Source organism: Salvelinus fontinalis, chromosome 21 (assembly GCF_029448725.1).
Source record: "Salvelinus fontinalis isolate EN_2023a chromosome 21, ASM2944872v1, whole genome shotgun sequence".
NCBI lineage: Eukaryota > Metazoa > Chordata > Actinopteri > Salmoniformes > Salmonidae > Salvelinus > Salvelinus fontinalis.
The window spans coordinates 43,194,582-43,222,522 of NC_074685.1; the positions used below are offsets into that span (position 1 = coordinate 43,194,582).

The window sequence follows — 27,941 nt, forward strand, 5'->3', positions numbered from 1 at the left end:
GGTGGTAGTTCACGCAGTGGGATCAATGAATTCACCAGCACACTAGTAAAACATTCTGATAATTTATATTTCCTGTTTTTTCCCAAATAGATTCCCTAAAACAGACGGACTTGTTCTCCATTGTTCCCTCTTCAAACTTCAATAATTATAACAATTCACGTGTTTGTCAAACTGCCAGCTAGCTAAGCAATTACATCCTATTTGAGATGGCATCGTCACAAAACACTTAGGAGACATTTAAGACTCAACGCAAACTTTATTTTAAACCATGGAAAAACATGCCAACTCCACTGAAGGAAGTAAAGGCGAATTTGGGACAGGGAAAACATCAGAATGTTCCGTTGAGGCTTCAAGAGGTATCCATAGTCTGAACCGTCTCCTCCACCACCTCCAGATCCAATTTGATCACGGACTTCGTCAGGACTCCGGTTGTTCCTTGCTTGTACTTGTAATTACCGGTTCTGATTGGAAAAATAAAGGAATTAGTTTCTAATTTAAAAAGATATATATATACATATTATTTAATACAGCATAAACTGGTCTGATGAGCCTCTGGGAGCTAGTTCTTGGATGTAAAACACAAAAATGGCTTCCATGAGTCACGTGACTCTGGAGAATGCATCTTTTCTAGCACTGCGCCACAGCGCTTTTTGGGGTTTACGACAAAAAACAAACGTGCGACTTAGTTCTATGAAATTAAACAAGCGGCAGAGGGCAAGAGAAGCACAAACTTGCTGGGTTAGGTGGGTTAGTAGTCAAACAAGAGTATTCAGGTGGGTGGTTAAAGTCTAGTGCACTCCACACAGAACTAGGTATTTATTACTCACTGGTGGAGCAAGGCTTCATGCTCACACACACATCTTCAAACAGAACAGGCCAAAGGGATGGGTCATTCGCCGTGCCATTACAGATGATTCATTACCAACAATGCAACTCAACAATACATTAACAAATTAAAAAGGACACAAATGACTAGAACTCATTCAGAAATTGAATGATTAACAACGATGCACTGCTGTGGGGGAAAACGTTCTCTGTCATGGGTGAATAAGGGTTTGGGAAGGAATAATACCCAAACCATGCAAAGGTTCTTGCACTCAAAACATGCACAAATTTGTGCCATTTGTTATTGTGCTTGTATTGACGAGGCAATCCAGTCAGCAAGCAACTGTCCTCCAGATTGAGTGAGACTGTTGTGACCAACTGGGGACCAATAACACTGATGGGACATGGGAACCATATTAAGGTGACAAGTAAAGGGACATTATGAGAACAAGTAATTGATCAAAATATGGGGACTATTGAGGGGAGATTGTGGGGACTGTTGGTGGGTAGGTGGCCTTACCGGACACCCTTCTTGTTGGCCATGTCGTGAGGCCTCAGGTAGTCCACCCTGCCCTTGGTAATGACACACAGGTCAATATTGCTGCCGGAACCAAGGTCGTTGAAGATGCCAGCCGCGATGGCGTCCCGAACCAGCCGCTTGGCATCTTCCTCCTGAGGAGAGGAAAAACGACAATCATTATTGTAAACATGATCAATATCATCTCTTCATGTACTGAGGGAATTAATCCAATGCTTATTCCACTACTGCTCAAGACAGAGGGATAGAGCAGCCCTACATATAAACTTCTGCACAAGTCTGTCACATGGTTGTGTCTGGATCAGGCTATAGCTGTGGCTTCTTATGAAAGACAACAAGCTGAGCAAGAAGTAGTGAGTGGGGATTCCCACCGATCTACAAACACCATGGGAAAAGCAAGGGCTCCCTCTATTGACCATCATCACTAAGAGCAGTAGCGCCTTCCTGAAGTACTGTAGAGCTAAATGCTAATTTTCAAGCGTCCCCCCCATCCTCTCCAGGCCATGTGATAAATGCATCTGTCACATCACGCAAGATAGATGGTCCTCCTCAGAGCGTTTTAACACAATGGCTAACGGAGGAGACATGCTCCCCGGTGAGCTCTACCAGACTCCACAGTGGAGACCATCGCCACCTCAGAGCTATTCATCTGATATCTGGGAGGAAAAAAGCTTCATAATTCACCTTGGCGTTTAATGGGGGTGTGAGGAGTTTAGAGACGCATTCTGACAAAAAAAAAGAAAGAGAAATCAACTTAAAGACTAAATGCGGTGTGTCAGACTCATGGCCTTTCCTCTGTAGTCTGAGTGGTAAAGTTCAGCCCTGCTACAGGAGCATTTAAGACCAGCACAGTCACTCTGTTTTGACAAGTTAAAGGTTTGACTATGTTAAGGTACCTGATGTTGCAAGACTGAGTACCATGTCACGGGACACATACTGTGCACGTACTAAGTTTAAAGACATCTGCTAAATAAGCATATTTAGCCTTTACTTGGTGACCACGTATCAAACTCCACTAGTGTATTGTGCTGTCCACAAGAACACCATGGTTACAATCCCACTCACAGAATTACAATTTCCACAGTTGTTCAATATATCTTAATTTCATCGTTGTTTTTACCCCCACTGGGATTTAATAAGGTTAACTTGGTTTTAAGTATAACCCTGCAGAGAGAAATGACTACGGTAATTAAACAAGATGCCAAAATGTCTTCCTACCATTCCGCCATCCTAAACAGGCAAAACGTTCCCGGTGGGGATGCATCTAATATCCACTAGCTTCAACTGCCGCCGGCAACACTTTGCCCACAGCTTGTGTCTTATCTAGCATGGACGAGATTGGTTTAGGTTTGCAGACAGCCGAGGGGCCTAAAGTAGTTTGTTCTATCATGGAACAGACCGTTTTATTCAGGTAATATCAACAGATACACAGCAGAACACATCTGACTGGATGAGAAGAGATGAATGGCGCACACACCACTAGCTGTGTGGATACCTGAGCAGTCTAATTCTCTTTCGCAAACACACACAAGATTTTAAGAAATATCCTCCGAGTGTGTTTGTCCTAATCCCCAGTATGTGACACCACCAGCACAGTGCTAAGGTTAGCAGGGGCTGGGTCATGGTTCTCTGACCAGCAGTGGGCTGAGTGGCCTACTGGGACTTCATTACACGGACACCAGCAGACACCTGGTGTATTTTTAAACAGCACCACTCAGAGTAACACAAAACCCTCACAGTCCATGGTCGCTGGAGGAACCACACTAAAGCGGGGGGGTGTGGTACTGGTGTGGGTGAGAAAGAGACTGCTATGTTTCTACAAAGTGTCCGTGTGTCCACGGTTTCATCAATTATTCAGCCTAGTCTGGCAGCTGCTGTGGGGCTGAGACACCCTAGTTCCTAAAAAATGATTTATGATACAGGAGAGACAAAGACCAGGGGACGCGGTAGCTTTTAGAAATCTGCATTTTCAAAATGCAGTCCATCAAAAAAGCTGCGTCTTAAATCATTTCACCTGCGTTTTATATTGAAAGGTAGCTTTTTGTTGTTACTTCAAGTGGAGTGATCAGGGCCGTGCAACTCTAGTTTTCCATCACAAAATACATTTATGCAAAAACATTTAGCAGAAGGGGAAAAAAGCATTGTTTTCATTAGATAACAGAAGTGCAACACTATTTGGCTAGCAGCCACACAGTAAACCAACTTACTATGAAAGTGCAAGTTATTATTTGCAAAGACGATGCACGGCCATCAGATAGATATATTACGTTTACCATAGAAAGAATGTAGCCAGCTACATTTCCTAATGTTTTGCATGAAGTTAAAATTGATTTACCTTGCTAAAACTACCTGAGAAAAGTAACCATCGCATCCTTCCTCTCTGCCATTGGTCAAAGCACTGTCTGCTTTTGATTGGTCTGAAGACGAGCAAATATCAGTGTGAAACACACAGCAGTGTTGCAGTTCTTGACACAAACCGGTGCGCCTGGCACCTACTACCATACCCTGTTCAAAAGACACTATTTTGTCTTGCATGTTTCACTTATCTCAAGAGTTAAAAATCCTTCTTTAACTGGTCTCCTCCCCTTCATCTACAGTGATTGAAATGGATTTAACAGGTGACCAATAAGGGATCCTAGCTTTCACCTGAGTCTCATGGAAAGAGCAGGTGTTCCTAATGTTTTGTACACTCCCTGTATATTATCATTTCAGATTGTGAATGTGTGATATGGGGTTAGATACATACTTATTTTGACATTCCAAAGAAAACCTTTTATAAACAATGGCAACACTGCCATGTTGATCTGAGCCTTAGTGTCCGACTTTTGGCTGTCACAGATGCACCTCCAATTTCACGACTTCGTCTGGTCACTTGCTTTAGATTCACCACTCAAACGCGTAGAATATCTGTAGTGTTCCTCGTGGCAAAGTCATCTCGCTGAGTTCACCTTTAAATTATTAACTAAATCTCAATGGGACCAGAAAACTACTACTGAACATAACCATGTTTTTTTTGTTCGATTTGGAGTCAGAGTTTCAGTTCACTAAATAGTTTTTTCATTAATAGTTTTAGTTCACTATAATAACATTGATATCTACATTGCCATATACCCATGACATCATTCAACATGGCTGCCAGCTCTGGGTTGGACTTAAAATATCATGGACCCTGACAAGGACTATTTCATATTCATCTAACTAAGTCAAATCAAGCATGTTTATTATGTACCATATAAGAGACAATCCAAAAGATCCTACCTGTAAACTGAAAAGCTCAGTTTGAGAGACCCATCTCAAGTAAGACTCGAGTGAAATAAAAATGCACACTTAAGTGTGTAAACGCACACTTGAGACACATGTATTCCCCTGCAATCAGTGTGTGAACAACACAACTGCTGCCTCCTGCCCCACATTATAATACAGCCTCCCCACGGCACCAACACACACCATTTCAATATTTCATAACCATATTAAATATGCCACAGAAGACGGTGTTCAACATCTGTCGTCTTCAGGGTATTGGCGACTCCCGGGAGCGGGGGGCAGGCTTGATCTCTAATTGGGCCACGTGCCAAATAAAAGCAGCAGTTTACTACACCGCTTTCCCATGGAGACCCCTTTAGCAGACACCCCTTTACATATTGGTACGCAGCCAGTACCCCCCCACCCCCCCGACTTCTTGTCATATTCCATTTGTAATAACTAGAAGTCGTGTTGGGTGTTGTGTGTGGAGATGCAGGAAGTGGAGGTTGAGTGACAAGGGGAGGAAAAAGACAAGGCGTGTTCCAGCTGTCTGTTCTGGTTTAGAGCCATTTCAACTTGCTGCTAATGACGATATAAAAGGAGGTCTGGGGGGGGGGGTCAAGAAAACAGCAGAATAAAAAAATATCTGCAAGACAGTCAGAAGCTCTATACTGGTCATCAAAATCTGGTTTAGCGACAAGTCAATAATACACTGCCATTGTCACCTAGTGTTTCTCCAAACACACAACGGAGCCCCTTCTGGCACAGTTAGGATAGTTAACGGAGAAGCATGTTGTTGGAGCAGGTCCCCAGATTAGCCCGTAACATCACACACCACTCACTTTTAAGATCACTAGGCTTAGTAAGAGATTTACAACAAAATACAGTTCATGACATCTCATGTCGAGGATAGATAAGCATGGTTAGTGTTTATTCTCCAGGAGAGAGAGAAAGAGTAGAGAAATATATATAAAAACACTGGGGAAGTATATAGGCCTAGAAGAGACTGACACTTTCACACTGTCTCATAAACCCTCAGTCCCACAGAGGAGCAGAGGGGCACTTCATAAATCAGACAGACTGGTGGAGTGTCACTCTGGCTATGGGTCATCCATCTTACTGGGCCCAGGGCCTGTACTCTACTGCTCTCTGGGGGGCCAGAGGAGGCGGCTTGAACAGAACTGAACCAGGCCGTGACAGGAAGGAACAGCACCTCAACCCCAGCCTGCTATGCAGGGTGGAGTAGGACAAGGGGGGGAGAAATGTGAAGACAAGGGTTGAAGATGAAGAGCGCGATTGCTACAAGGGTTGAAGATGCGAAGGAGTACACTAGGGCACACAGAGCACTTTTCTTGATGCATGTACTCATCAACTACAGTGCCTTGCAAAAGTATTCACCCCCTTGGCGTTTTTCCTATTTTTTGTTGCATTACAACCTGTAATTTAAATAGATTCTTATTTGGATTTCATGTAATGGACATACAAAATAGTCCAAATTGATGAAGCAAAAAAAAACAAATTAAAAAAAAAACAGAAAAGTAGTGCATATGGATTCACCCCCTTGCTATGAAACCGCTAAATAAGATCTGGTGCAACCAACTACCTTCAGAAGTCACATAATTAATAAGTCCACCTGTGTGCAATCTAAGTCTCACATGATCTCAGTATATATACACCTGTTTTGAAAAGCCCCAGAGTCCGCAACACCACTAAGCAAGGGGCACCACCAAGCAAGTGGCACCATGAAGATCAAGGAGCTCTCCAAACAGGTCAGGGACAAAGTTGTGGAGAAGTACAGATCAGGATTCGTTAAAAAAAAAAAATATCCGAAACTTTGAACATCCCACGGAGCACCATTAAATCCATTATTATAAAATGGAAAGAATTTGGCACCACAACAAACCTGCCAAGAGAGGGCCGCACACCAAAACCCACAGACCAGGCAAAGAGGGCATTAATCAGAGAGGCAACAAAGAGACCAAAGATAATCCTGAAGGAGCTGCAAAGCTCCACAGCGGAGATTGGAGTATCTGTCCATAGGACCTCTTTAAGTCGTACACTCCAGAGGTGGGCTTTATGGAAGTGGCCAAAAAAAAAGCCATTGCTTAAAGAAAAAAAAGAAAACACGTTTGGTGTTTGCCTAAAGGCATGTGAGAAACTCCCCAACCACATGGAAGAAGGTACTCTGGTCAGATGAGACAAAAATTTAGGTTTTTGGCCATCAAGGAAAACGCTATGTCTGGCGCAAACCCAACACTCTCATCACCCCGAGGACACCATCCCCAAAGTGAGGCATGGTGGTGGCATTACAACGCTGTTTTTTCCCCATTGGCAGGGACTGGGAAACTGGTCAGATTTGAAGGAATGATGGATGGCACTAAATACCAGGAAATTCTTGATGGAAACCTGTTTCAGTCTTCCAGAGAATCTGTGGTATGACTTAGATTGCTGTACACCAGCAGGAACCCATCCAACTTGAAGGCGCTGGAGCAGTTTTGCCTTGAGGAATGTGCAAAAATCCCAGTGGCTAGATGTGCCAAGTTTATAGAGACATATCCCAAAAGACTTGGCACTCAAGTTCTGTTTTCTAGTCATATTTCATGTTTGTTTCACCCCAACAAATATTTAGCATCTTCAAAGTTGTGTAAATCAAATGATACAAACCCCCTAAAAATATATATTTTAATTCCAGGTTGTAAGCCAAAAAAATAGGAAAAATGCCAAGGGGGGTGAATACTTTCGCAAAGCACTGTAGATAGACTGCCTATCATTGGGGCAGTGGCTATGACCCCGATCTCCACCCTCAATGAGAAACACCTGAACCCTGAAAATAAGAACACTGCCACAAAAGCCTCCATATAAACACTAGCACAAAACCCCGTTAATGCCTTTAATTCAGTAGAAGTTGCTCTGTGACAGGCGTCTCCAGGGAATTCGCTACAGTATGTGCCAAGAGCAACAACCACAGCAGCCTTCCGCCGTCTTCAAATGGATGTTGATTACCAGCATGTTCACTCCATTGAAACGTTGCAGGTTGATGCGCCTGAAAGCCCTGCTTCAATGGAACGACAGAGACAAAAGGTTACAAAAAACAAGAAGGGGGGGGACAACTCCACTCCTCCCTATCCTTGTCCTCTCACCCCCAATTAGTTCTCTATTATTTTTCTGGTTCCCTCCATTATCCTCGTGCCAATTGTGCTGCTCATTTGCAAGTGGATTGGTGCTGTAGGGTGGCCCTGGGATAGGTAGCTAGCTAACACTCGTTGAGGGAGTAGAGACCCCCGGGATGTCTGCTGCTCTGCTCTCTCCGGCCACACACACGTGAAGCCAGCTTCTGAGTGTATGAGAGTCTCCATTACTCAGGTTGCCATAAAATACAGCAGCATTCTGATAACTTGTACAACTGTGCACACACGCACGCCTCCTTCCCCCTGCAACCCAACTGAAGATGTGCGAATAGCAAAAACGACTGTGGCATATTTCTGCTTCCTTGTTCAGCAAAGCCTTTGATGGCACTTAAAAGGATAAAATGCACCAGTTCCTCTTTGGGTGAATCGGTGATGGAGAGGCAGAAATAGAGGCAGGATTTATTTAGACACCAGTGTGGGAGGTAGGATAAAATATATTGTGTGTAGGGATGTGTTGGCGTGACACTATGTAGGGCTGGCACGGTAATTGTAGTCATGAAAATAACCCTCATAACTAGGGTGAACACATCACATAAACAACTGTCATCCAAAATTCCATGACCATCACAGCACTGTGTATGTAGCATGATTATTTGTGTGTGTGTGTCTTGATCAGTTTAATGGAAGTCCACTGAAAGGAGAATTGTGGCCCCATCTCCAATCATTAACACCCAGGGCCTGGCAGTGACCGAGCCATACAGCCAAACTGTACCATCTTGGAGGGGGAGTTAAATGCTGGAGTCCAACAGGACAAAGTGGCTTAGATGTATATGCTCATAACATGACTATCCATACCGTTGACCCAGGGCTTCGCCAAATCCAGAGAAGCTTCACAATGAGGTAAAGCAGGTGTATAATCTCTGCTGTCGTAAGCATAGTTGACTTGTTTCAGATTGCGGGTTTGTTTAGACTAGTGTGGTATAAAATAGGTGTATGGCCATGTATTCCTCCATTTTGATACATGAAGATGATGCGTGGGGTGGATGTACAAAATGTCAGATGGCCCAGGTCCAACTCACCTCCATGTCTTGCTTATAGCGGTCCTCAAACACAGCCATGGCAGCCAGAGAGCCAGAACCTGGGAGAGAACAGAGAAACACAAAAACTGCATGGTTTATGACTGTTGGAGTGACCAGAATTAAACAATCCAAACCAAAAAATGACCAGTGACCAAGACAAGACTATGGGTCAACAATAAGACATGGGCCGAATGGTTTACGACAGTCGCAGTGGAAAGTAACATGTTGAGGACCATACAAAGTTTGAAAAACACCACTTTCAAAAATGCTTACAAAAGGTCCCTCCTGGTAACCATGACTGAATGTCTGGTTCAGTTTTCAGCTGACTGTTCATTTCCAACGCCCACTTCTTAAAGAAACACTATGTAACGACGCGCCTGGAGTCCATTTTCCTAAAGCGCCTCAGACGTTGCGGGCAATTAGCCCGCCGAAGAAAGTGCTTATCTGTGACAAAAGCAAGAAGCAGGAAGTTGAAGAATCCCTTTGTTTTGGTGGAGACTGGCCATTAGGACTTCTCTACAGCTGTGTCTCTTTTACAACAGAAGAGTCATTTTCTACCATACCTTCTCCCCTCTCTCCTTAACCCCACAGCATCCATCATGCCATCTTCCGCTCCGTGTGCAGCCGCTGTCTGGTGTTTTATAGCCAGGTTGCCAGGGGACTCATTAAGGAGTTGCACTGGCTGAGTTTCATTGTGATTTGCCAGTACAGTAGAGAGTAAAAGGCCTGGAGACCATCTAAATGGTTCGATAAAGGTAATAGGTTGAACGATAGAGGTTAATAGGTTGGGCCAAAGCCTCACCCAAGGTTTATCTGAAGTCTACACTCAAACATTAGTTTGTTTAATGTGAGCCATAGTAAGCCAACACAGGCATTCTGGTCTCTAGCTATCCTGTCGAGTTTGCTATGGCACACTGGTTTGCACCAGAAAACACTAATTACAGTTTCTTATTGGACAAGTACCGATAACACCTCCCTGTAACACTCCAGTTCAGAGTTTCCTTCCACTTCGTGCCTACTGAACATGGCTCTGGTTACCCAGGCTCATCAGCCACCGGGCTCTCTGCTGGTTACCCGGGCTCATCAGTCACCGGGCTCTCTGCTGGTTACCCGGGCTCATCAGTCATCGGGCTCTACTGGTTACCCTGGCTCATCAGTCACCGGGCTCTACTGGTTACCCTGGCTCATCAGTCACCGGGCTCTGTACTGGTTACCCTGGCTCATCAGTCACCGGGCTCTCTGCTGGTTACCCGGGCTCATCAGTCACCGGGCTCTGTACTGGTTACCCTGGCTCATCAGTCACCGGGCTCTGTACTGGTATGGTGAGACTTCCACTACATGCACGATATTCAATTGACATTGGTGCCAGAGGGGAATGTGAGGAGGCCATTGATCATTTCTCATGCATGTTTCACTCTCTAGAAGGGGCAGACATGAGCTCCTGGAGGGACTCCCTAATATGAGGCCTCGGCTCGCTGACATGCCACATACTGATACATGAATATGAATGAGCCGGGCCGGAGAGGGGGAACGAGACAAAAATATAGTAGAGGGAGAGAAGGTGGAGAAGGGGAGGGTTTGGTATAAATGAGGGAGAAAAACAGGGGTTAAGAGGTTGATATCTATTGTATATAGAGTAGGAAGGGACAAAAGAACTATAAAAAAAAAAAAGCTATTGATTAAATGAAAAAACAAACCGTAAAATAACAATATACGGAGTGGGAGAAAAAGAGACTTTCGTATGTAGCTAGTCCCCCCGGTTTCTTACATTTTCATGGAAAGTCTGAGAAAGCAGACAATCTTGCAGCGTTGGCTGGAAAGGTGTAGTGGAAGAACCCCCATAGGTTCTTTGTCAGCACAACAGCCTTTCAAAGTGACGGCCTCGCGCCTCCTGTGTAAACGCAGGGGAAAGCGTTTCTGGGAGAGAGGCAGGAAGTGTGTGTGTAACCTCTTCCTTCCCCCCCCCAATCCTCCTTTTATTAGTGACTGGATTTAAAACAGGCTTCTATTATTCATGTGGCTGAATATTCAGCCAAATTCCCTCCGTTTCCACGTAGCTCAGTAGAGAAATACCAGAATCGAATATGAAGGAGATACACTTGTTTAAAAATGACCACAAATGAAGAAACGCCAGTTCGTACATGAAGCAACATTCTCCTAAACGAGTAAAGAAAAAGCTATTTGTAGTAGGCTTGGGCGGTATATACTGTATATAAATAGACATGAGATGGTTTTTCAATAACGTCAAACCTATTTTTGACGTTTTTCTATACATTTTAATATTTGTAGCTACTTTTAAGTAAATACCTGCAGTCAACTTGTGCAATATATTAGGAGATAAAGCAGATTGCATTCTTCATTTCACCTGTCACATTATTTCACATTATGAAGTTTACCGTAGTTCCCCAGAACAGTTGAGCCAGTCAAATCAAATTTTATTTGTCACATACACATGGTTAGCAGATGTTAATGCGAGTGTAGCGAAATGCTTGTGCTTCTAGTTCCGACAATGCAGTAATAACCAACAAGTAATCTAACCTAACAATTCCACAACTACTACCTTATACACACAAGTGTAAAGGGATAAAGAATATGTACATAAAGATATATGAATGAGTGATGGTACAGAACGGCATAGGCAAGATGCAGTAGATGGTATCGAGTACAGTCTATACATATGAGATGAGTAATGTAGGGTATGTAAACAAAGTGGCATAGTTTAAAGTGGCTAGTGATACATGTATTACATAAAGATTGCAAGATGCAGTAGATGATAGAGTACAGTATATACATATGAGATGAGTAATGTAGGGTATGTAAACATTATATTAAGTGGCATTGTTTAAAGTGGCTAGTGATACATTTTTACATAATTTCCATCAATTCCCATTATTAAAGTGGCTGGAGTTGAGTCAGTATGTTGGCAGCGGCCACTAAATGTTAGTGGTGGCTGTTTAACAGTCTGATGGCCTTGAGATAGAAGCTGTTTTTCCAGTCTCTCGGTCCCTGCTTTGATGCACCTGTACTGACCTCGCCTTCTGGATGATAGCGGGGTGAACAGGCAGTGGCTCCGGTGGTTATTGTCCCTGATGATCTATATGGCCTTCCTGTGACATCAGGTGGTGTAGGTGTCCTGGAGGGCAGGTAGTTTGCCCCCGGTGATGCGTTGTGCAGACCTCACTACCCTCTGGAGAGCCTTACGGTTGTGGGCGGAGCAGTTGCCGTACCAGGCGGTGATACAGCCCGACAGGATGCTCTCGATTGTGCATCTGTAGAAGTTTGTGAGTGCTTTTGGTGACAAGCCGAATTTCTTCAGCCTCCTGAGGTGTTTGTAAATAGCAGTCAAGTGTTTGTAAATAGCACAACCGGAGAAAGCGGGAGCAGGTGAGTCCAGCTGTGTATTGACAGGGGTAGCGTTTCATATTGAAAGTCTGTTGTTTTTTTGTTTCAGTAGAGTGATCAGGGACGTGCAACTAGTTTTCCTTCACCGAAAAAACATTAGTGCCACACATTAGGCAGAAAATAGCTTCATTTATCAGATGACAACAGAAGTGCAATGCTATTTGGCTGGCAGCCACATAAGTAAGCTAAATGAACTTAATGAAAAAGCTAAGTATTTTCCGCGAAAACTATGCATGGCCATCATATTTCAGTTTACAATAGAAAGTAGCCAGCTACATTTCCCAATGTATTTCGTAAAGTTAATCTTGCATTTTAGAGGGAAAAAAATACAAATAGGTTGGCTACACCGAGAAATGTGGCAGAGAAAAGTTGGTACACATCAGTCAGAGCGCTGTCTGCTGATAAGATAAGAGCGTTAAGATCTCCTTCACTGGAACTAAGGGGTCTAGCCCGAAATATGAAAAACAGCCTCAGATTGTTATTCCTCCCACACAAAACTTTGGTACTACGAATTCAGGTAGGTAGTGTTCTCCTGGCATCTGCCATACCCAGATTCGTCCGTCGGACTCCAAGATGGTGAAGTGTGATTCATCACTCCAGAGAACGCGTTTCCACTCATCCATAGTCCAATGGCGACGAGCTTTACACCACTCCAGCCGATGCTTGGTATTGAGCATGGTGATCTTAGGCTTGTGTGCAGCAGCTCGGCAATAGTAACCCAGTTCATGAAGATCCAGAACTCAGAATTATTGTGCTGACGTAGCTTCCAGAGGCAGTTTGGAACTCAGTAGTGAGTGTTGCAACAGAGGACAGACGATTTTTACATGCTACACATTTCAGTACTCGGCGGTCCGCTTCTATTAGCTTGGGTGGCTTACCACTTCAAGGCTGAGCAGTTGTTGCTCCTAGACTTTTCCACTTCACAATAACAGCACTTAAAAAGTTGACCGGGACAGCTTTAGCAGGGAAGAAATTTTACAAAACTGACTTGTAGTGTTTCTCATATGCATTTTATATTTTTTCCCCCTGCATGTAAATTTAAGAATTCTGCGTTAAGTAGCAAGTTAAACTTAGGGGTCACGTTAACTAAGTGGCTGAATTAATAAGGTGACGAGGCATCATATTGTGATAGCTTTCTGCCGTGTTTGAGAAGTCAAAGCCTTTTGGATGAGTTCTGTACAGCTGCCACCTTAAGATTTCCTTGCGTTTTTTTCTCCTCTCCATTCTCAGCCAGTCTGCTCCTCCCCCATCTTCTCCGAACAGAGCAGACAGGCCCATTGCCCTGGCGACTCAACAGTGTGAACACATGCTGCTCCAGAGCCAGTACTCTTCATTTGCACAAAGTCTCTCGTTCACATTCGCTTGTAAAATGTCCAAACTCACCAAAAATGACATTTGGTAGCACCTACCTATATATGTATAACGTTATGAGCTGGACTGCCTGTCTTGCAATAATTCTCTCTCATTTGCGCTCGTTAGCTAGGAGCCGCCATGGAAATTCGCTATTATTAGCTAAAAATGTTTTCATTCTGGTAATAGGGCTTTACCCCAATGGGCTTTCAGTTTTTTTGGCGCCACTGTGTACTAAGCTGCTAATACAGTAAATCCCAGGATGAGAGATTTGAAAATATGGATACTTCCCATCCCTAATTTGTAGACTAAGATAGACTTCTTTCGCTTATAGGCCACATTTTATAACATATTCAGGGGGGGAACCTTTGAGAGCAACAATTAACACTTGAAGTAGCCTAAACAATTACAATTCTTGGGGCGGTTGTTTTTACACAGCAAACATAATGAATACGAGGTTTAGCTGAGCTTTGGAGAAAAGATGTCGCCCACAGCAGAATTGAATAAGCATCAACCGGACGTGGGGATAGGGTTGGGGCGCCAGGTGTTTGGTGAAAGGGGGGGGGGGGCTGTCCTCATATACCTGCAATGGAATGAGGGTCCCGTGGGAACTGACCAGGGTCCATCATTTCAACCCACACAGCTGTTCTTAAAATTGAGCTCTGTATGTATTTTGCAGAATGGCTCCTCTTGTCGACTTGTCCCATTTTCATTCAACTGAAAGAGGTAAAGCTGAATGGAGCCAGAAAAGCTGGACAAGGGTAGACTGACGTGAGTAGGAAGTATGTAGATGTGCGTGGATGGGATCCCTGCCTAGTCTTGCGATAGAAATGAGGTCTGTGCTAGTGACGGTTTCGACAAATCTTCCTGGCCTACCAAACTCACATTTTCTCTCTAAAGTGACTTGACAATACACTCATCTGACAGGATTGAGCACATCTGTAGACTTGTAATGTTGTTTACCTGAGAATAACAGCTTCAGAAAAAGGAGTTGAGTGCAAACAGCAGCAGCCTCTAGTGGAGCATGGCAGTATTAAAGACAAACAAAGAACAAAAAAGGGAAGTAGTTAGCCGGCAAACTCACCCATAGTGACGTAAGGAAGCTTGTCAGTGGAGCCGTGGGGGTAGATGCTGTAGAGATGGGGCCCGTTGCAGTCCACTCCACCCAGCACCAGTGCAGCGCCAATGTGACCCTGGTATCTGAAAACGCAACAATCAAACTATTCCTTCTATTCTATTGACTACTTTTCACAACTTAGACACCCAGCATTACTCTACATCAGGGCTGTCAAACTAATGCCATTGAGGGCCAAATGTCTGCTCCCCCCCCCCCCCCCTTTCAATTAAGATCTAGACAAACAGGTGAAGGGAGTGCCTTACTAATCAGTGACCTTAATTCATCAGGGGGGGGGGGGGGGGGGGGGGGGCTGGATAGATAGCATACCTAAAGAGCATCTGCTTGAGCATGCGGTTGGCAGTGGCCACGCGGGGCAGCCGGCTCGTAGAGAGGGAGTGCAGCTCCAGGTTAGAGGAGATGATCTGGGTGGTCATCTCAGTGTCTGCTGCCGTGCCCGCTCCACAGCAACTGGATGGAATGGAGGTCAGGATTATGGAGTTGACGTGCATTTATGAAACCACACTTGAAATAAATGTTGATTTTAAATCACGTGATACCTGATGTATACTAAAGCCTAAAATAGCAGGACATGTTCCAACCAGTGTTCACTGAAGCACCGCGATACACAACAGACATGTCATTCCCGTTAACTCCTGTTACACAGTAGCACACCAAAACACTGTTAGGTCATTCACCCTAGGGCTGGCGGTATACCTTATTTAAGCAATAAGGCACGAGGGGGTATGTTATATGGACAATATACCACAGCTAAGAGCTGTTCTTATGCACTACGCATCGCGAAGTGCCTGGACACAGCCCTTAGCAGTGATATATTGGTCATATATCACAAACCCACGAGGTCCCTTATTGCTATTATAAACTGGTTACCAACAATTAGAGCAGTAAAAATAAATATTTTGTCATATCTGTCGGCCATTCAGCATTCAGGGCTCGAACCACCCAGCTTATAATTGACTATATACACACCGATATTAATGCACGGACTGGTTTGGGTTTTTACTTAACCTTCTATAACAGTATTTTATTGTTTGGCTTGTTAAATGTGATACGCATCTCCAGCGCATGTAATGTCCATTTTTACAGTTTACGTTTGTTACTGGAGTCATCTTTCTCCCTCTCCTCCTGCTGCATGCCGCTTACCACACCAAGCCCTGCCCGTCACTCAAGGAGAGAGCAGTTGCTCGACCAGAGTCAAGAGCACTTTCTTGCCGTTTACTCTGCATGATCAGATGGACGCAACAAGATGTTGGTGACATGCTGCTTTCCACTGTCTGCTAGTTTGTCTTTTCATAGCAAGTTGCTGCCCAAATAAATAGTTTTAACCACTAATGCTTGTTGTTAGTTAGTACATTTAGCAAGCTAGCTAGCCAGCTAAGAGTCAGAGCAAACCTTGCTAGCTAATACAGCCTGGTACCAGTGCTGGGGTAGGCCTAGATAAGATACTGTTGCACAAATATGCTTATCAGAGGAATAGGCAAAGTATGAGTATGTTAGCTAGCTACATGAGGTAAGAAAACATGTAATAGGGCCACCTGGAAACACTGAGCAACACTTTGGTTCCTACCCTGTCAATAATTCCTCCTTACTGGGTTCATTTGTTGTCAAACAATGTATTCAAGGTGCTGCCCACAATATTCCAACTACATAATTAGAATAATTATTTTATTTCCATGATTCCAACAGTAAACTAGGCCTAGATGTTTGTACATATAATGCAGCCCTGTGTAGCAGTGTGGAAATTATAATAAAATTGCAGAAAGTGATGAAAATGCCGACAATTAATTTTGTTTGGAGATGGATTGAAACAGTATAAAACTATCAGAATGGAGAAACCCCCATTGAAATAACTTGTAATTGATCTGTTGCAACCCTGGGGTCTAAATGTGCTTTATGAACTACTCAAACCACATTTAGAACTAGTATTATTATTCAAAAACATAAAATACTGTAAAATACCATAAATGTGAAAAATACCATATATTATATTTTAGCCATATCGCCCAGTACTAAATCACACAACTAATATTAAAACAGAAAAATAACATTGGACAAGGGGTCACTTACTAGATGTTTGGGGAGATGTAGTGGATCTTGGAGCAATTCTTATCTGCCACAATCATGCCCTCTGTGGCCCTGGTGTCAGCACCAAGAACTAACCCATCCTACAGGGGAAAATAAATGTAAACAAATTGTTCAATCAAGTAGTATACATATCTCTTTTTTAAAGAGTCATTGTAGCCATATTGCATGCATTTCTTGCTAAATGTTTGATAGCTCTCGAGTCAAAATGTGGAGTTTTATACATTAATACAAACTTAACCACATACAGGATAAAGGAAGGAATGGTGGAATTATAGAGCACTCAGTCTGAATTTAGGCTACTAAAGGAAAACACAGCAGCATGTATTATCATCAGTACATGTAGTGTTATCTTCATCACTATGGTAGAGGTGAAATAAATATGTAAACAAAGTTATCCTTACCTTAAAAACAACCCCACATATTGTGGTGCCTGTTTTCCGGGCAGCGGGTATGTTGCATCCTAATTTGGTAACTTCAGCTTCCAAGACTGCATTCCTAAAACAGAAACATGGTCAGAAAGTGTGCATGCTAGACAGTCATCGACACATGACTTCAGAACTACAGGGGCCCTTGATGACTATGCATCTTGTCAAATTTAATACGAATGTGTTCAAATGGTAGGCCAATTCAATATCAAATGTAGCTAATCAAATATATGCTACACCCATTGCACACAACAATCTTTGATAACGATCTGGCCAGGTAAATTGATAGGTCTCAAACTAAAATCTGCTGTATCATCGGCGGGAAGCGATGCGGGTTTAGTGCAAGCCAAGCCAATGGGAAATGAGATGGATGTTAAACTTGACACCAAAAATGTGACAAGTCAATATGTATTTTAATTTAGAAATTCAACACGGTTGTGACTAAACAACTTGTAGCTAGCCAGCAAGTCGGCTAACTTAGTCAACAAACTACGGTATGCATTGTTTTCCGCTAGCCGGCTAATACTGACGGGCTACTATTGGCGCTATAGCTAGGCTAACCAATACTCAAACTGTAGTTAACTTTTAGTCAGTTTTACTTCTGGGAGTCTGAAAAATTAGTATTCATCACCACGTATAAATTGTCGCAGCCTACGAAATAATTTTGTAAAATCTCCCCCATTATTTAATTCATCACATAACTCAAGAAAAACAGCGTTGAGAAATGTCTGAGTCATTCGAGGAGGCCGTGAAGAGAATGGAGCGACCCGACATCATAACTCAACACAGAGAATACATTTCTAAATCATTTCTAAATCTAAAAGCCCCTAAACACGTGGACATGCGCTGCTCTTTTTGAAATCTCACTGAATCCTTACCTCTTGCAATTTTCGAAACTGAAACCTCCGAGCTGCGGCTGGCACACTGACAGAGTCGCCATTTTTCCTGTACTGAATTCCAGCTTCCGGGAAGCGTGGCTCACTAAAAGCGGTAACTTCTCTCTGGGTTACACCGATTGTCCTCCGGAATAACTGAAGGAAATTAAGTTACGACAAATTATAGGTCCTTGTGACAAGTGGTTAAAATGTCTTCCTTACATATCTCCTCTTATTTTTAATATGGGTGCTGTAAAATATAAATTTCTTTAAAAACATGTGAAGAGTGAGGCTGAGGGACAACGAACAGCTATCAGAAACAGGTAGGCCTATCAAATTGGCTGAATAATGTCAAGTAGTCTGCCCATTCAGCATTACATAGCCCTAAATGAGCCTCCTTACCCATAAATAAGGAGCAGTGTGCGTCTACATTTTACCACTGGAGGTCAGTAGGTCCAAGGAATTTAACATAGCCCCGTTCCAACAGAAAACAACAGCCTAGTAGTGGATTGCTTGAGTGACCACCACTCACACAGCCTGTCTCCCACCAGAGGGTCTATGCTGCCCCTTTTTCTCATCAAATCTAGGGTCAATGTTGTGTGTCACGAAAGCACACAATTGGGTCTGCTCTTTGAACCAATCACTGCTGTCTTTATTGGTTATTAACAGGACCAGTTACAAGAGTTCCGAGCTATGGCATAAAATGCACCAATCATGTGTCGAGAGAACACACAGCCTTGGTTATAAACCAAGACCATTTTAAAGACTAGATCCACAAAAGTTAAACTCACTCACATTGAGACACACACATTGAGGTGTGCATGCATGCACGCACGCACGCATACAAACACACACACAGCTATTCAAACACTAGGACTCAGAATGCTTTAAGACATAAGGGCAAGATCTATGACTGCGCTATATATTCATCAAAAAAACAATTTGAACTCAGCCACTTCACAATGACCCTCCACAGAGCTCCTTTGCTGTCCTTTGCTCCAAAAGCTGTGGCCTTTATACCTGACCGCAAATATGGATAGAGAACATTAAAGAGCAAAGAGATAGAATGTTGATGAGGAGGTGAGAAACAGAAATATATAGCAGCTTTGAGGATGAAGAAAGCACTTTTATGAACACATTTATTATAAGAAGCTGTGACATAAACACCTCTCATCCCTGGTACAGAGGCCTCTATCACAATGTGCCGAGAATAGATCTGTATTAAATCTGCCATTACCACAGACAATGTATGGAGCCCTGAATGGATGCGCTCAAGGCCACTGGGGTTTCAAAGCATGTAACGTTTTGAAGCAAACAATGGTTCACACTGCCCAAACCTTTCATCTATTGATCCTAGTCTGAAACACTTTCTTGAAGTCAGGAAGTGCTCTTTCCTCATCATTAGGACAGCTCATTTTGCCCACTCAGTACTGTAATAGCGAGATTTGGAGACTACAAGTGTTTTGGCTAGGATTGGAATTATGATCAAACTTTAGCCTGCAGGTATAATGCATTAGCTCATGATTATTCCGACTAAATAACATACAGTTTCTGTTGAAATGTCCTACATAGAGACACATAACATATTATAAACCTTATAATAGTGCTAATTATCTTGTAAATCCAGGAGGGGGCAATATGCGATAGCAGTACAAAGTAGGTAGCATAATATTTTAATGTGTGAAGATACATGGCTTGCCCTATCCTGATTTTTTAATGTATCATAATCAAGGACCCTTTGATTTAAAATAATATGGGTATGGGAACTCTGTGTGAGAGAAAGATACATATTTTGAATATCAATCAATCAGTTGTATTTTATAAAGCCCTTTTTAAATCAGCAGTTGTCACAAAGGGCTTTACAGATACCCAGCCTAAAGCCCCAAAGAGCAAGCAATGCTATACAGTACAATGTTGTACTATAAGAGACTATACAGTGCAATGTTGTACTATAAGACACTAAACAGTACATTTAAGTCATTTAGCAGACGCTCTTATCCAGAGCGACTTACAAATTCGAAAGTTCATACATATTCATCCTGGTCCCCCCATGGGTATTGAACCCTGGTCTCCCCGTGGGAATTGAACCTACAACCCTGGCGTTGCAAGCACCATGCTCTGCCAACTGAGCCACACGGGCCACAGTACAATGGTGTACTTTAAGACACTATACAGTACAATACAGTACAATTTTGTACTATAAGATACTATAGAGCACAATGTTGTACTACTGTAAAATACAAACTTGACCAAGAAACTGAAGTTGAAATTAGGATTATATTTTAGGAACAATTCTTGCTTTTCAATGTTAGTCAGAAAGGATCTTGTTCAAAGCACTTTTTTTATCAGTGCTGGATTATGGTGATATTGTCTATATGCAGACCTCGGCAAGGACCTTAAAAACTCTGGACACAGTGTATCATGGTGCTTTATTATTTATTACAGACGCTAGACCACTCACCCATCACTGTGATCTGTATACTATTGTGCAATGGACCTCTCTCTCCACCAGGAGGCTAAAGCGCTGGTACATTTTTGTGTACGAAGCATTTATAGGACAACTCCCTTTGTTTCTCTGTTCTTTACTGACCAGATCAGTCACTCAATATAGTCTTCGTTCACAGTCGCTGCTGTCCTTGTCTGTTCCTAAGGCTAGAACTGAGATGGGGAAACAATATTTTTCCCATAATGCCCCTTCATCCTGGAACATGCTTCAAAAGATAATAAAGTTAGGGTAGTTAGTGTCCTTGCCTGTTATTAAGACTCTGATCACAACACTGTTTGTGATAGCTGCAGTTGTTTCTAATCTTCAATTGTATCTGTAACTTGTGACACTTTGTCTTTTGTGTGTATTTAGTATTTTTCTGTAATATTTTACGTACACACTGCTATTTCCCTGTTTTGCCTTCTTGCCAGGTTGCCCTCGCAAAAGAGGTTTTTAACCTCAATGGGTCTTACCTGGTTAAATAAAGGATAAATCAAATAAATAAGATACTATACAGTACAATGTTGTACTATAAAATACTATAGAGTACAATGTTGTACTATAAGCAGGGTTGAGGAGTAACGGATTACATGTAAGGGATTGCAAAAAACGGTAACTGTAATCTGTTACGTTACCAGCAAAAATATTGTAATCAGATTACAGATACTTTTGAAAAACTAGATGATTACTTCGAGGATGACTTTTAAATTCAGAAAGGAGGTTTGGAAAAAAATCATCTTTGACTATTCAACAACATTCAAATCAGCATTGAAAAAAGGTGCACATTTAAGTTTGTTCCACCTGAGCGAGTCTGACCACAAGTCAGGGACCACTATGATGACACACCAAATGGGTTTGATAGATTGCGGGAAAAGAGCAGGAATAGGCTTTTGTAGACTACAGTTCAAGCTATGTCTTCCAATAGTGCGACTGCTGTCGGCATCCAAAGAACATCCAACTTGAATAAACGCTTTGAGGTAAGGATGACAACAGTGGTGTAGTCTACGGCGATACGGATATCACTTATTATTGTTATCTACATAGCGCATTGATGTGAAACACACTGATGCTCTCTCATTTAGCTATTTGCGCCTTACGGATTGTGGTTGTTGTGGATGGCTGTTCACAAATCTACAGTGCCTTCAAAAGTATTCACACTCCTTGCCATTTTTCCTATTTTGTTGCATTACAACCTGTAATTTAAATATATCTTTATTTGGATTTCATGTAATGGACATACACAAAATAGTCCAAATTGGTGAAGTGAAATGAAAAAAATAAGAAGAAATTCAAAACGGAAAAGTGGTGCGTGCATATGTATTCACCCCCTTTGCTATGAAGCCCCTAAGTAAGATCTGGTGCAACCCAATTACCTTCAGAAGTCACATAATTAGTAAAATAAAGTCCACCTGTGTGTCACATGATCTGTCACATGATCTTAGTATATATACACCTGTTCTAAAAGGCCCCAGAGTCTGCAACACCACTAAGCAAGGGGCACCACCAAGCAAGCAGCACTATGAAGACCAAGGAGCTCTCCAAACAGGTCAGGGACAAAGTTGTGGATCAGGGATGGGTTATAAAAAAATATCCTGGGTTCGAGCCCAGGCTCTGTCGCAGCCGGCCGCAACCGGGAGGCCCATGGGGCGGTGCACAATTGGCCTAGCGTCTTCCGGGTTAGGGAGGGTTTGGCCGGCAGGGATATCCTTGTCTCATCGCGCACTAGCGACTCCTGTGGCGGGCTGGGCGCAGTGCACGCTGACCAGGTCGCTAGGTGTATGGTGTTTCCTCCGAAACATTGGTGTGGCTGGCTAACCGGGTTGGATGTGCATTGTGGCAAGAAGCAGTGCGGCTTGGTTGGGTTGTGTTTCGGAGGACGCATGGCTCTCGACCTTCACCTCTCCCGAGTCCGTACGGAAGTTGCAGCGATGAGACAAGACAGTAACTACTACCAATTGGATACCACGAAATTGGGGAGAAAAAAAAAAAGAAGAAAAAAAAAGAAATTAAATATCCGAAACTTTGAACATCCCAAGGAGCACCATTAAATCCATTATTAATAAAAAATGGAAAGAATATGGCACCATAACAAACCTGCCAAGAGAGGGCCGCATACCAAAACTCACGGACCAGGCAAGGAGGGCATTAATGAGCGAGGCAACAAAGAGACCAAAGATAACCCAGAAGGAGCTGCAAAGCACCACAGCGGAGATTTGAGTATCTGTCCATAGGACCACTTTAAGCCGTACACTCCACAGAGCTGGGCTTTACAGAAGAGTGTCCAGAAAAAAATAAGAAAACATGTTTGGTGTTCGCCAAAAGGCATGCTGGAGACTCCCCAAAAATATGGAAGAAGGTACTCTGGTCAGATGAGACTAAAATTGAGCTTTTTGGCCATCAAGGAAAACTCTATGTCTGGCGCAAACCCCCAATACCTCTCATCACCCCGTGAACACCATCCCCACAGTGAAGCATGGTGGTGGCAGCATCATGCTGTGGGGATGTTTTTCATCGGCAGGGACTGGGAAACTGGTCAGAATTTAAGGAAGGATGGATGATGCTAAAAGGGGGGGAAATTCTTGAGGGAAACCTGTTTCAGTCTTCCAGAGATTTGAGACTGGGATGGAGGTTCACCTTCCAGCAGGACAATGACCCTAAGCATACTGCTAAAGCAACACTCGGGTGGTTTAAGGGGAAATATTTAAATGTCTTGGAATGGCCTAGTCAAAGCCCAGACCTCAATCCAATTGAGAATATCTGGTATGACTTAAACATTGCTGTACACCAGCGGAAACCATCAAACTTGAAGGAGCTGGAGCAGTTTTGCCTTGAAGAATGGGCAAAAATCCCAGTGGCTAGATGTGCCAAGCTTATAGAGACATACCCCAAGAGACTTGGAGCTGTAATTGCTGCAAAAGGTGGCTCTACAAAGTATTGACTTTGGGGGGGGTGAATAATTATGCACACTCAAGTTTTCTGTTTTTTTGTCTTATTTCTTGTTTGTTTCACAATAAAAACCTATTTTGCATCTTCAAAGTGGTAGGCATGTTGTGTAAATAAAATGATACAAACCCCCCAAAAATCCATTTTAATTCCAGGTTGTAAGGCAACACAACAGGAAAAATACCAAGGGGGTGAATAGTTTCGCAAGCCACTGTAAATGTGTATTTGAACCCAATAATGATTGAATTCAAGAAGTTTAAGCTGCCTATCAATCATTGTCTTTGAAATCAGTGGACAGCCAGTGAAAAATTCTCTCTTGCAACAGCTGCACAGTGCAGATCCCAGCCAATGGAATAAATGTGGAGCTTTTATTGCTCAATTCATGCTGATATTTTTTTTATCCATAGGCCTAATGGACACATTTGATAGACTTAAAGGGGCAATCTGTAGTTGCTACATCCATTTTTAGACTAATAAATTATATATATATATATACACAGTGGGGAGAACAAGTATTTGATACACTGCCGATTTTGCAGGTTTTCCTACTTACAAAGCATGTAGAGGTCTGTCATTTTTATCATAGGTACACTTCAACTGTGAGAGACGGAATCTAAAACATAAATCCAGAAAATCACATTGTATGATTTTTAAGTAATTAATTTGCATTTTATAGCATGACATAAGTATTTAATACATCAGAAAAGCAGAACTTAATATTTGGTACAGAAACCTTTGTTTGCAATTACAGAGATCATAGGTTTCCTGTAGTTCTTGACCAGGTTTGCACACGCTGCAGCAGGGATTTTGGCCCACTCCTCCATACAGACCTTCTCCATATCCTTCAGGTTTCGGGGCTGTCGCTGGGCAATACGGACTTTCAGCTCCCTCCAAAGATTTTCTATTGGGTTCAGGTCTGGAGACTGGCTAGGCCACTCCAGGACCTTGAGATGCTTCTTACGGAGCCACTGCTTAGTTGCCCTTGCTGTGTGTTTCGGGTCGTTGTCATGCTGGAAGACCCAGCCACGACTCATCTTCAATGCTCTTACTGAGGGAAGGAGGTTGTTGGCCAAGATCTCGCGATACTGCCCTCACCTGCCCACCCGTCCATCAGTACTCTGGACGGTTCTTACTTAGAATATGTGGACAATTACAAATACCTAGGTGTCTGGCTAGACTGTAAACTCTCCTTACTCACATTACGCATCTCCAATCCAAAATTAAATCTAGAATCGGCTTCCTATTTCGCAACAAAGCATCCTTCACTCATGCTGCCAAACATACCCTCGTAAAACTGACTATCCTACCGGTCCTTGACTTCGGCGATGTCATTTATAAAATAGCCTCCGACACTCTACTCAGCAAATTGGATGCAGTCTATCACAGTGCCATCCGTTTTGTCACCAAAGCCCCATATGCTACCCACCACTGCGACCTGTATGCTCTTGTTGGCTGGCCCTCGCTTCATATTCTTCACCAAATCCACTGGCTCCAGGTCATCTATAAGTCTTTGCTAGATAAAGCCCTGCCTTATCTCAGCTCACTGGTCACCATAGCAGCACCCACCCGTAGCACGCGCTCCAGCAGGTATATTTCACTGGTCACCCTCAAAGCCAATTCCTCATTGGCCCTCTTTCCTTCCAGTTCTCTGCTGCCAATGACTGGAGCGATTTGCAAAAATCACTGAAGCTGGAGACTCATATCTCCCTCACTAACTTTAAGCATCAGCTGTCAGAGCAGCTCACAGATCACTGCACATAGCCCATCTGTAAATAGCCCATCCAACTACCTCATCCCCATATTGTTATTTATTTATTTTGCACCCCAGTATGTTAATTGCACATTCATCTTTTACACATCTATCACTCCAGTGTTTAATTTCTAAATTGTAATTTCTTCGCCACCACGGCCTATTTATTGCCTTACCTCCCTAATCTTACCTCATTTGCACACACTGTATATAGATTTTTTCCTATTGTGTTATTGACTGTACGTTTGTTTATTCCATGTGTAACTCTCTGTTGTTGTTTGTGTTGCACTGCTTTGCTTTATCTTGGCCAGGTCGCAGTTGTAAATGAGAACTTGTTCTCAACTGGCCTACCTGGTTAAATAAAGATGAAATTAAAAATATACTATACTGCACAATGTTGTACTGTTAGATACTATACAGTACAGTGTTGTACTGTTAGATACTATACAGTACAGTGTGTTACTGTTAGATACTATACAATGTTGTACTGTTAGATACTATGCAGTACAATGTTGTACTGTTAGATACTAAACTGTACAATGTTGTGCTGTTAGATACTATACAATGTTGTACTGTTAGATACTAAACTGTACAATGTTGTACTGTTAGATACTATACTGTTAGATACTATACAATGTTGTACTGTTAGATACTATACAATGTTGTACTGTAGGATACTAAACTGTACAATGTTGTACTGTTAGATACTATACAGTACAATGGTGTACTGTTAGATACTAAACTGTACAATGTTGTACTGTTAGATACTATACTGTTAGATACTATACTGTTAGATACTATACTGTTAGATACTATACTGTTAGATAATATACAGTACAGTGTTGTACTGTTAGATACTATACAGTACAGTGTTGTACTGTTAGATACTATACAATGTTGTACTGTAGGATACTAAACTGTACAATGTTGTACTGTTAGATACTATACAGTACAATGGTGTACTGTTAGATACTAAACTGTACAATGTTGTACTGTTAGATACTATACTGTTAGATACTATACTGTTAGATACTATACTGTTAGATACTATACAATGTTGTACTGTTAGATACTATACAATGCTGTACTGTTAGATACTATACAGTTAGATACTATACAATGTTGTACTGTTAGATACTATACAGTACAGTGTTGTACTGTTAGATACTATACTGTTAGATACTATACAATGTTGTACTGTTAGATACTATACAGTACAATGTTGTACTGTTAGATACTAAACTGTTAGATACTATACAGCACAATGTTGTACTGTTAGATACTATACTGTTAGATACTATACAATGTTGTACTGTTAGATACTATACAGTTAGATACTATACAATGTTGTACTGTTAGATACTAAACTGTTAGATACTATACAGCACAATGTTGTACTGTTAGATACTAAACTGTTAGATACTATACAGCACAATTGTAACGGGCTTCCTCCTTCTCCTCATCCGAAGAGGAGTAGCAGGGATTTGACTAAAATGCAGCGGGTTGTGAATACATAATGATTTAATAAACAAAAACAGAAGAACACGACGAACACTTGAATAATTACAAAACAAATAAACGAATGTAGACAGACCTGGACACGAACTTACATACATTTACATTTACATTTAAGTCATTTAGCAGACGCTCTTATCCAGAGCGACTTACAAATTGGTGCATTCACCTTATGACATCCGACAAAGACATACAACGTGAAGAACACATGAACCAGGAATAACAGACTACATAAAACGAACGAACTAACAAAAACCGGAACAGTCCCGTGTGGCGTAACATACAGACACTGACACAGGAGACAATCACCCACAAACAAACAGTGAGAACAACCTACCTTAATATGACTCTCAATTAGAGGAAAACGCAAAACACCTGCCTCTAATTAAGAGCCATACCAGGCAACCCAAAACCAACATAGAAACAGAAAACATAGACTGCCCACCCAAAACTCACGCCCTGACCAATAAACAAAACCAAACAACAGAAAACAGGTCAGGAACGTGACAACAATGTTGTACTGTTAGATACTAAACTGTACAATGTTGTACTGTTAGATACTATACTGTTAGATACTATGCAATTTTGTACTGTTAGATACTATACAATGTTGTACTGTTAGATACTATACAGTACAGTGTTGTAGTACAAGATACTATACAGTACAGTGTTGTAGTACAAGATACTATATATGTCACGCTCGTTAAAATGAGTAGACCAAGGCGCAGCGTGCATAGAGTTCCACATGTTTTATTCCGATGAAACTCACAAACAAAAATAACAAAGTGCAACGAAACGTGACGCTATGTAGTGCTCGCAGGCAACTAGACATAGACAAGATCCCACAATCTAAGGTGGGAAAAAGGGCTGCCTAAGTGTGATCCCCAATCAGAGACAACGATAAACAGCTGCCTCTGATTGGGAACCATACTAGGCCAACAAAGAAATAGAAACATAGATTTGCCCAGCCAAGTCACACCCTGACCTAACCAAATAGAGAATAAAAAAGGCTCTCTAAGGTCAGGGTGTGACAATACAGTACAATGTTGTACTGTTAGATACTATACAGTACAGTGTTGTACTATAAGATAATACATTAAACATCTCAGCCCCCAATATCACTATGAACCACAATCAGGGAGCAAGAGAAGACACAGATGAAG

General features: G+C 42.2%; 1 protein-coding gene across 1 annotated transcript; it reads right to left on the reverse strand.

Moving 5' to 3' along the window:
- Positions 1–236: 236 nt before the first annotated feature.
- Positions 237–18,197, reverse strand: LOC129818957 (proteasome subunit beta type-7-like). The gene is made up of 8 exons (XM_055875344.1): positions 18,089–18,197; positions 17,187–17,280; positions 16,768–16,865; positions 15,010–15,150; positions 14,650–14,765; positions 8,814–8,872; positions 1,346–1,497; positions 237–461 (listed from the first exon to the last, which is right to left on the reverse strand). The coding sequence occupies exons 1-8, from the start codon at positions 18,148–18,150 to the stop codon at positions 350–352; spliced, it is 834 nt and encodes a 277-aa protein (XP_055731319.1). The 5' UTR covers positions 18,151–18,197; the 3' UTR covers positions 237–349.
- Positions 18,198–27,941: the final 9,744 nt, after the last annotated feature.

Bases quoted from the DNA above. Each gene is read 5' to 3' on its own strand.
- LOC129818957 (XM_055875344.1), bottom strand. From the start codon at position 18,150: ATGGCGACTCTGTCAGTGTGCCAGCCGCAGCTCGGAGGTTTCAGTTTC. The intron at 8,873-14,649 runs GTGAGTTTGCCG...GTTCTCTCCCAG, and splicing joins GCTTCCTTACGTCACTATGG to GTTCTGGCTCTCTGGCTGCC. The intron at 1,498-8,813 runs GTGAGTTGGACC...TCCTCTCCTCAG, and splicing joins GCTATAAGCAAGACATGGAG to GAGGAAGATGCCAAGCGGCT.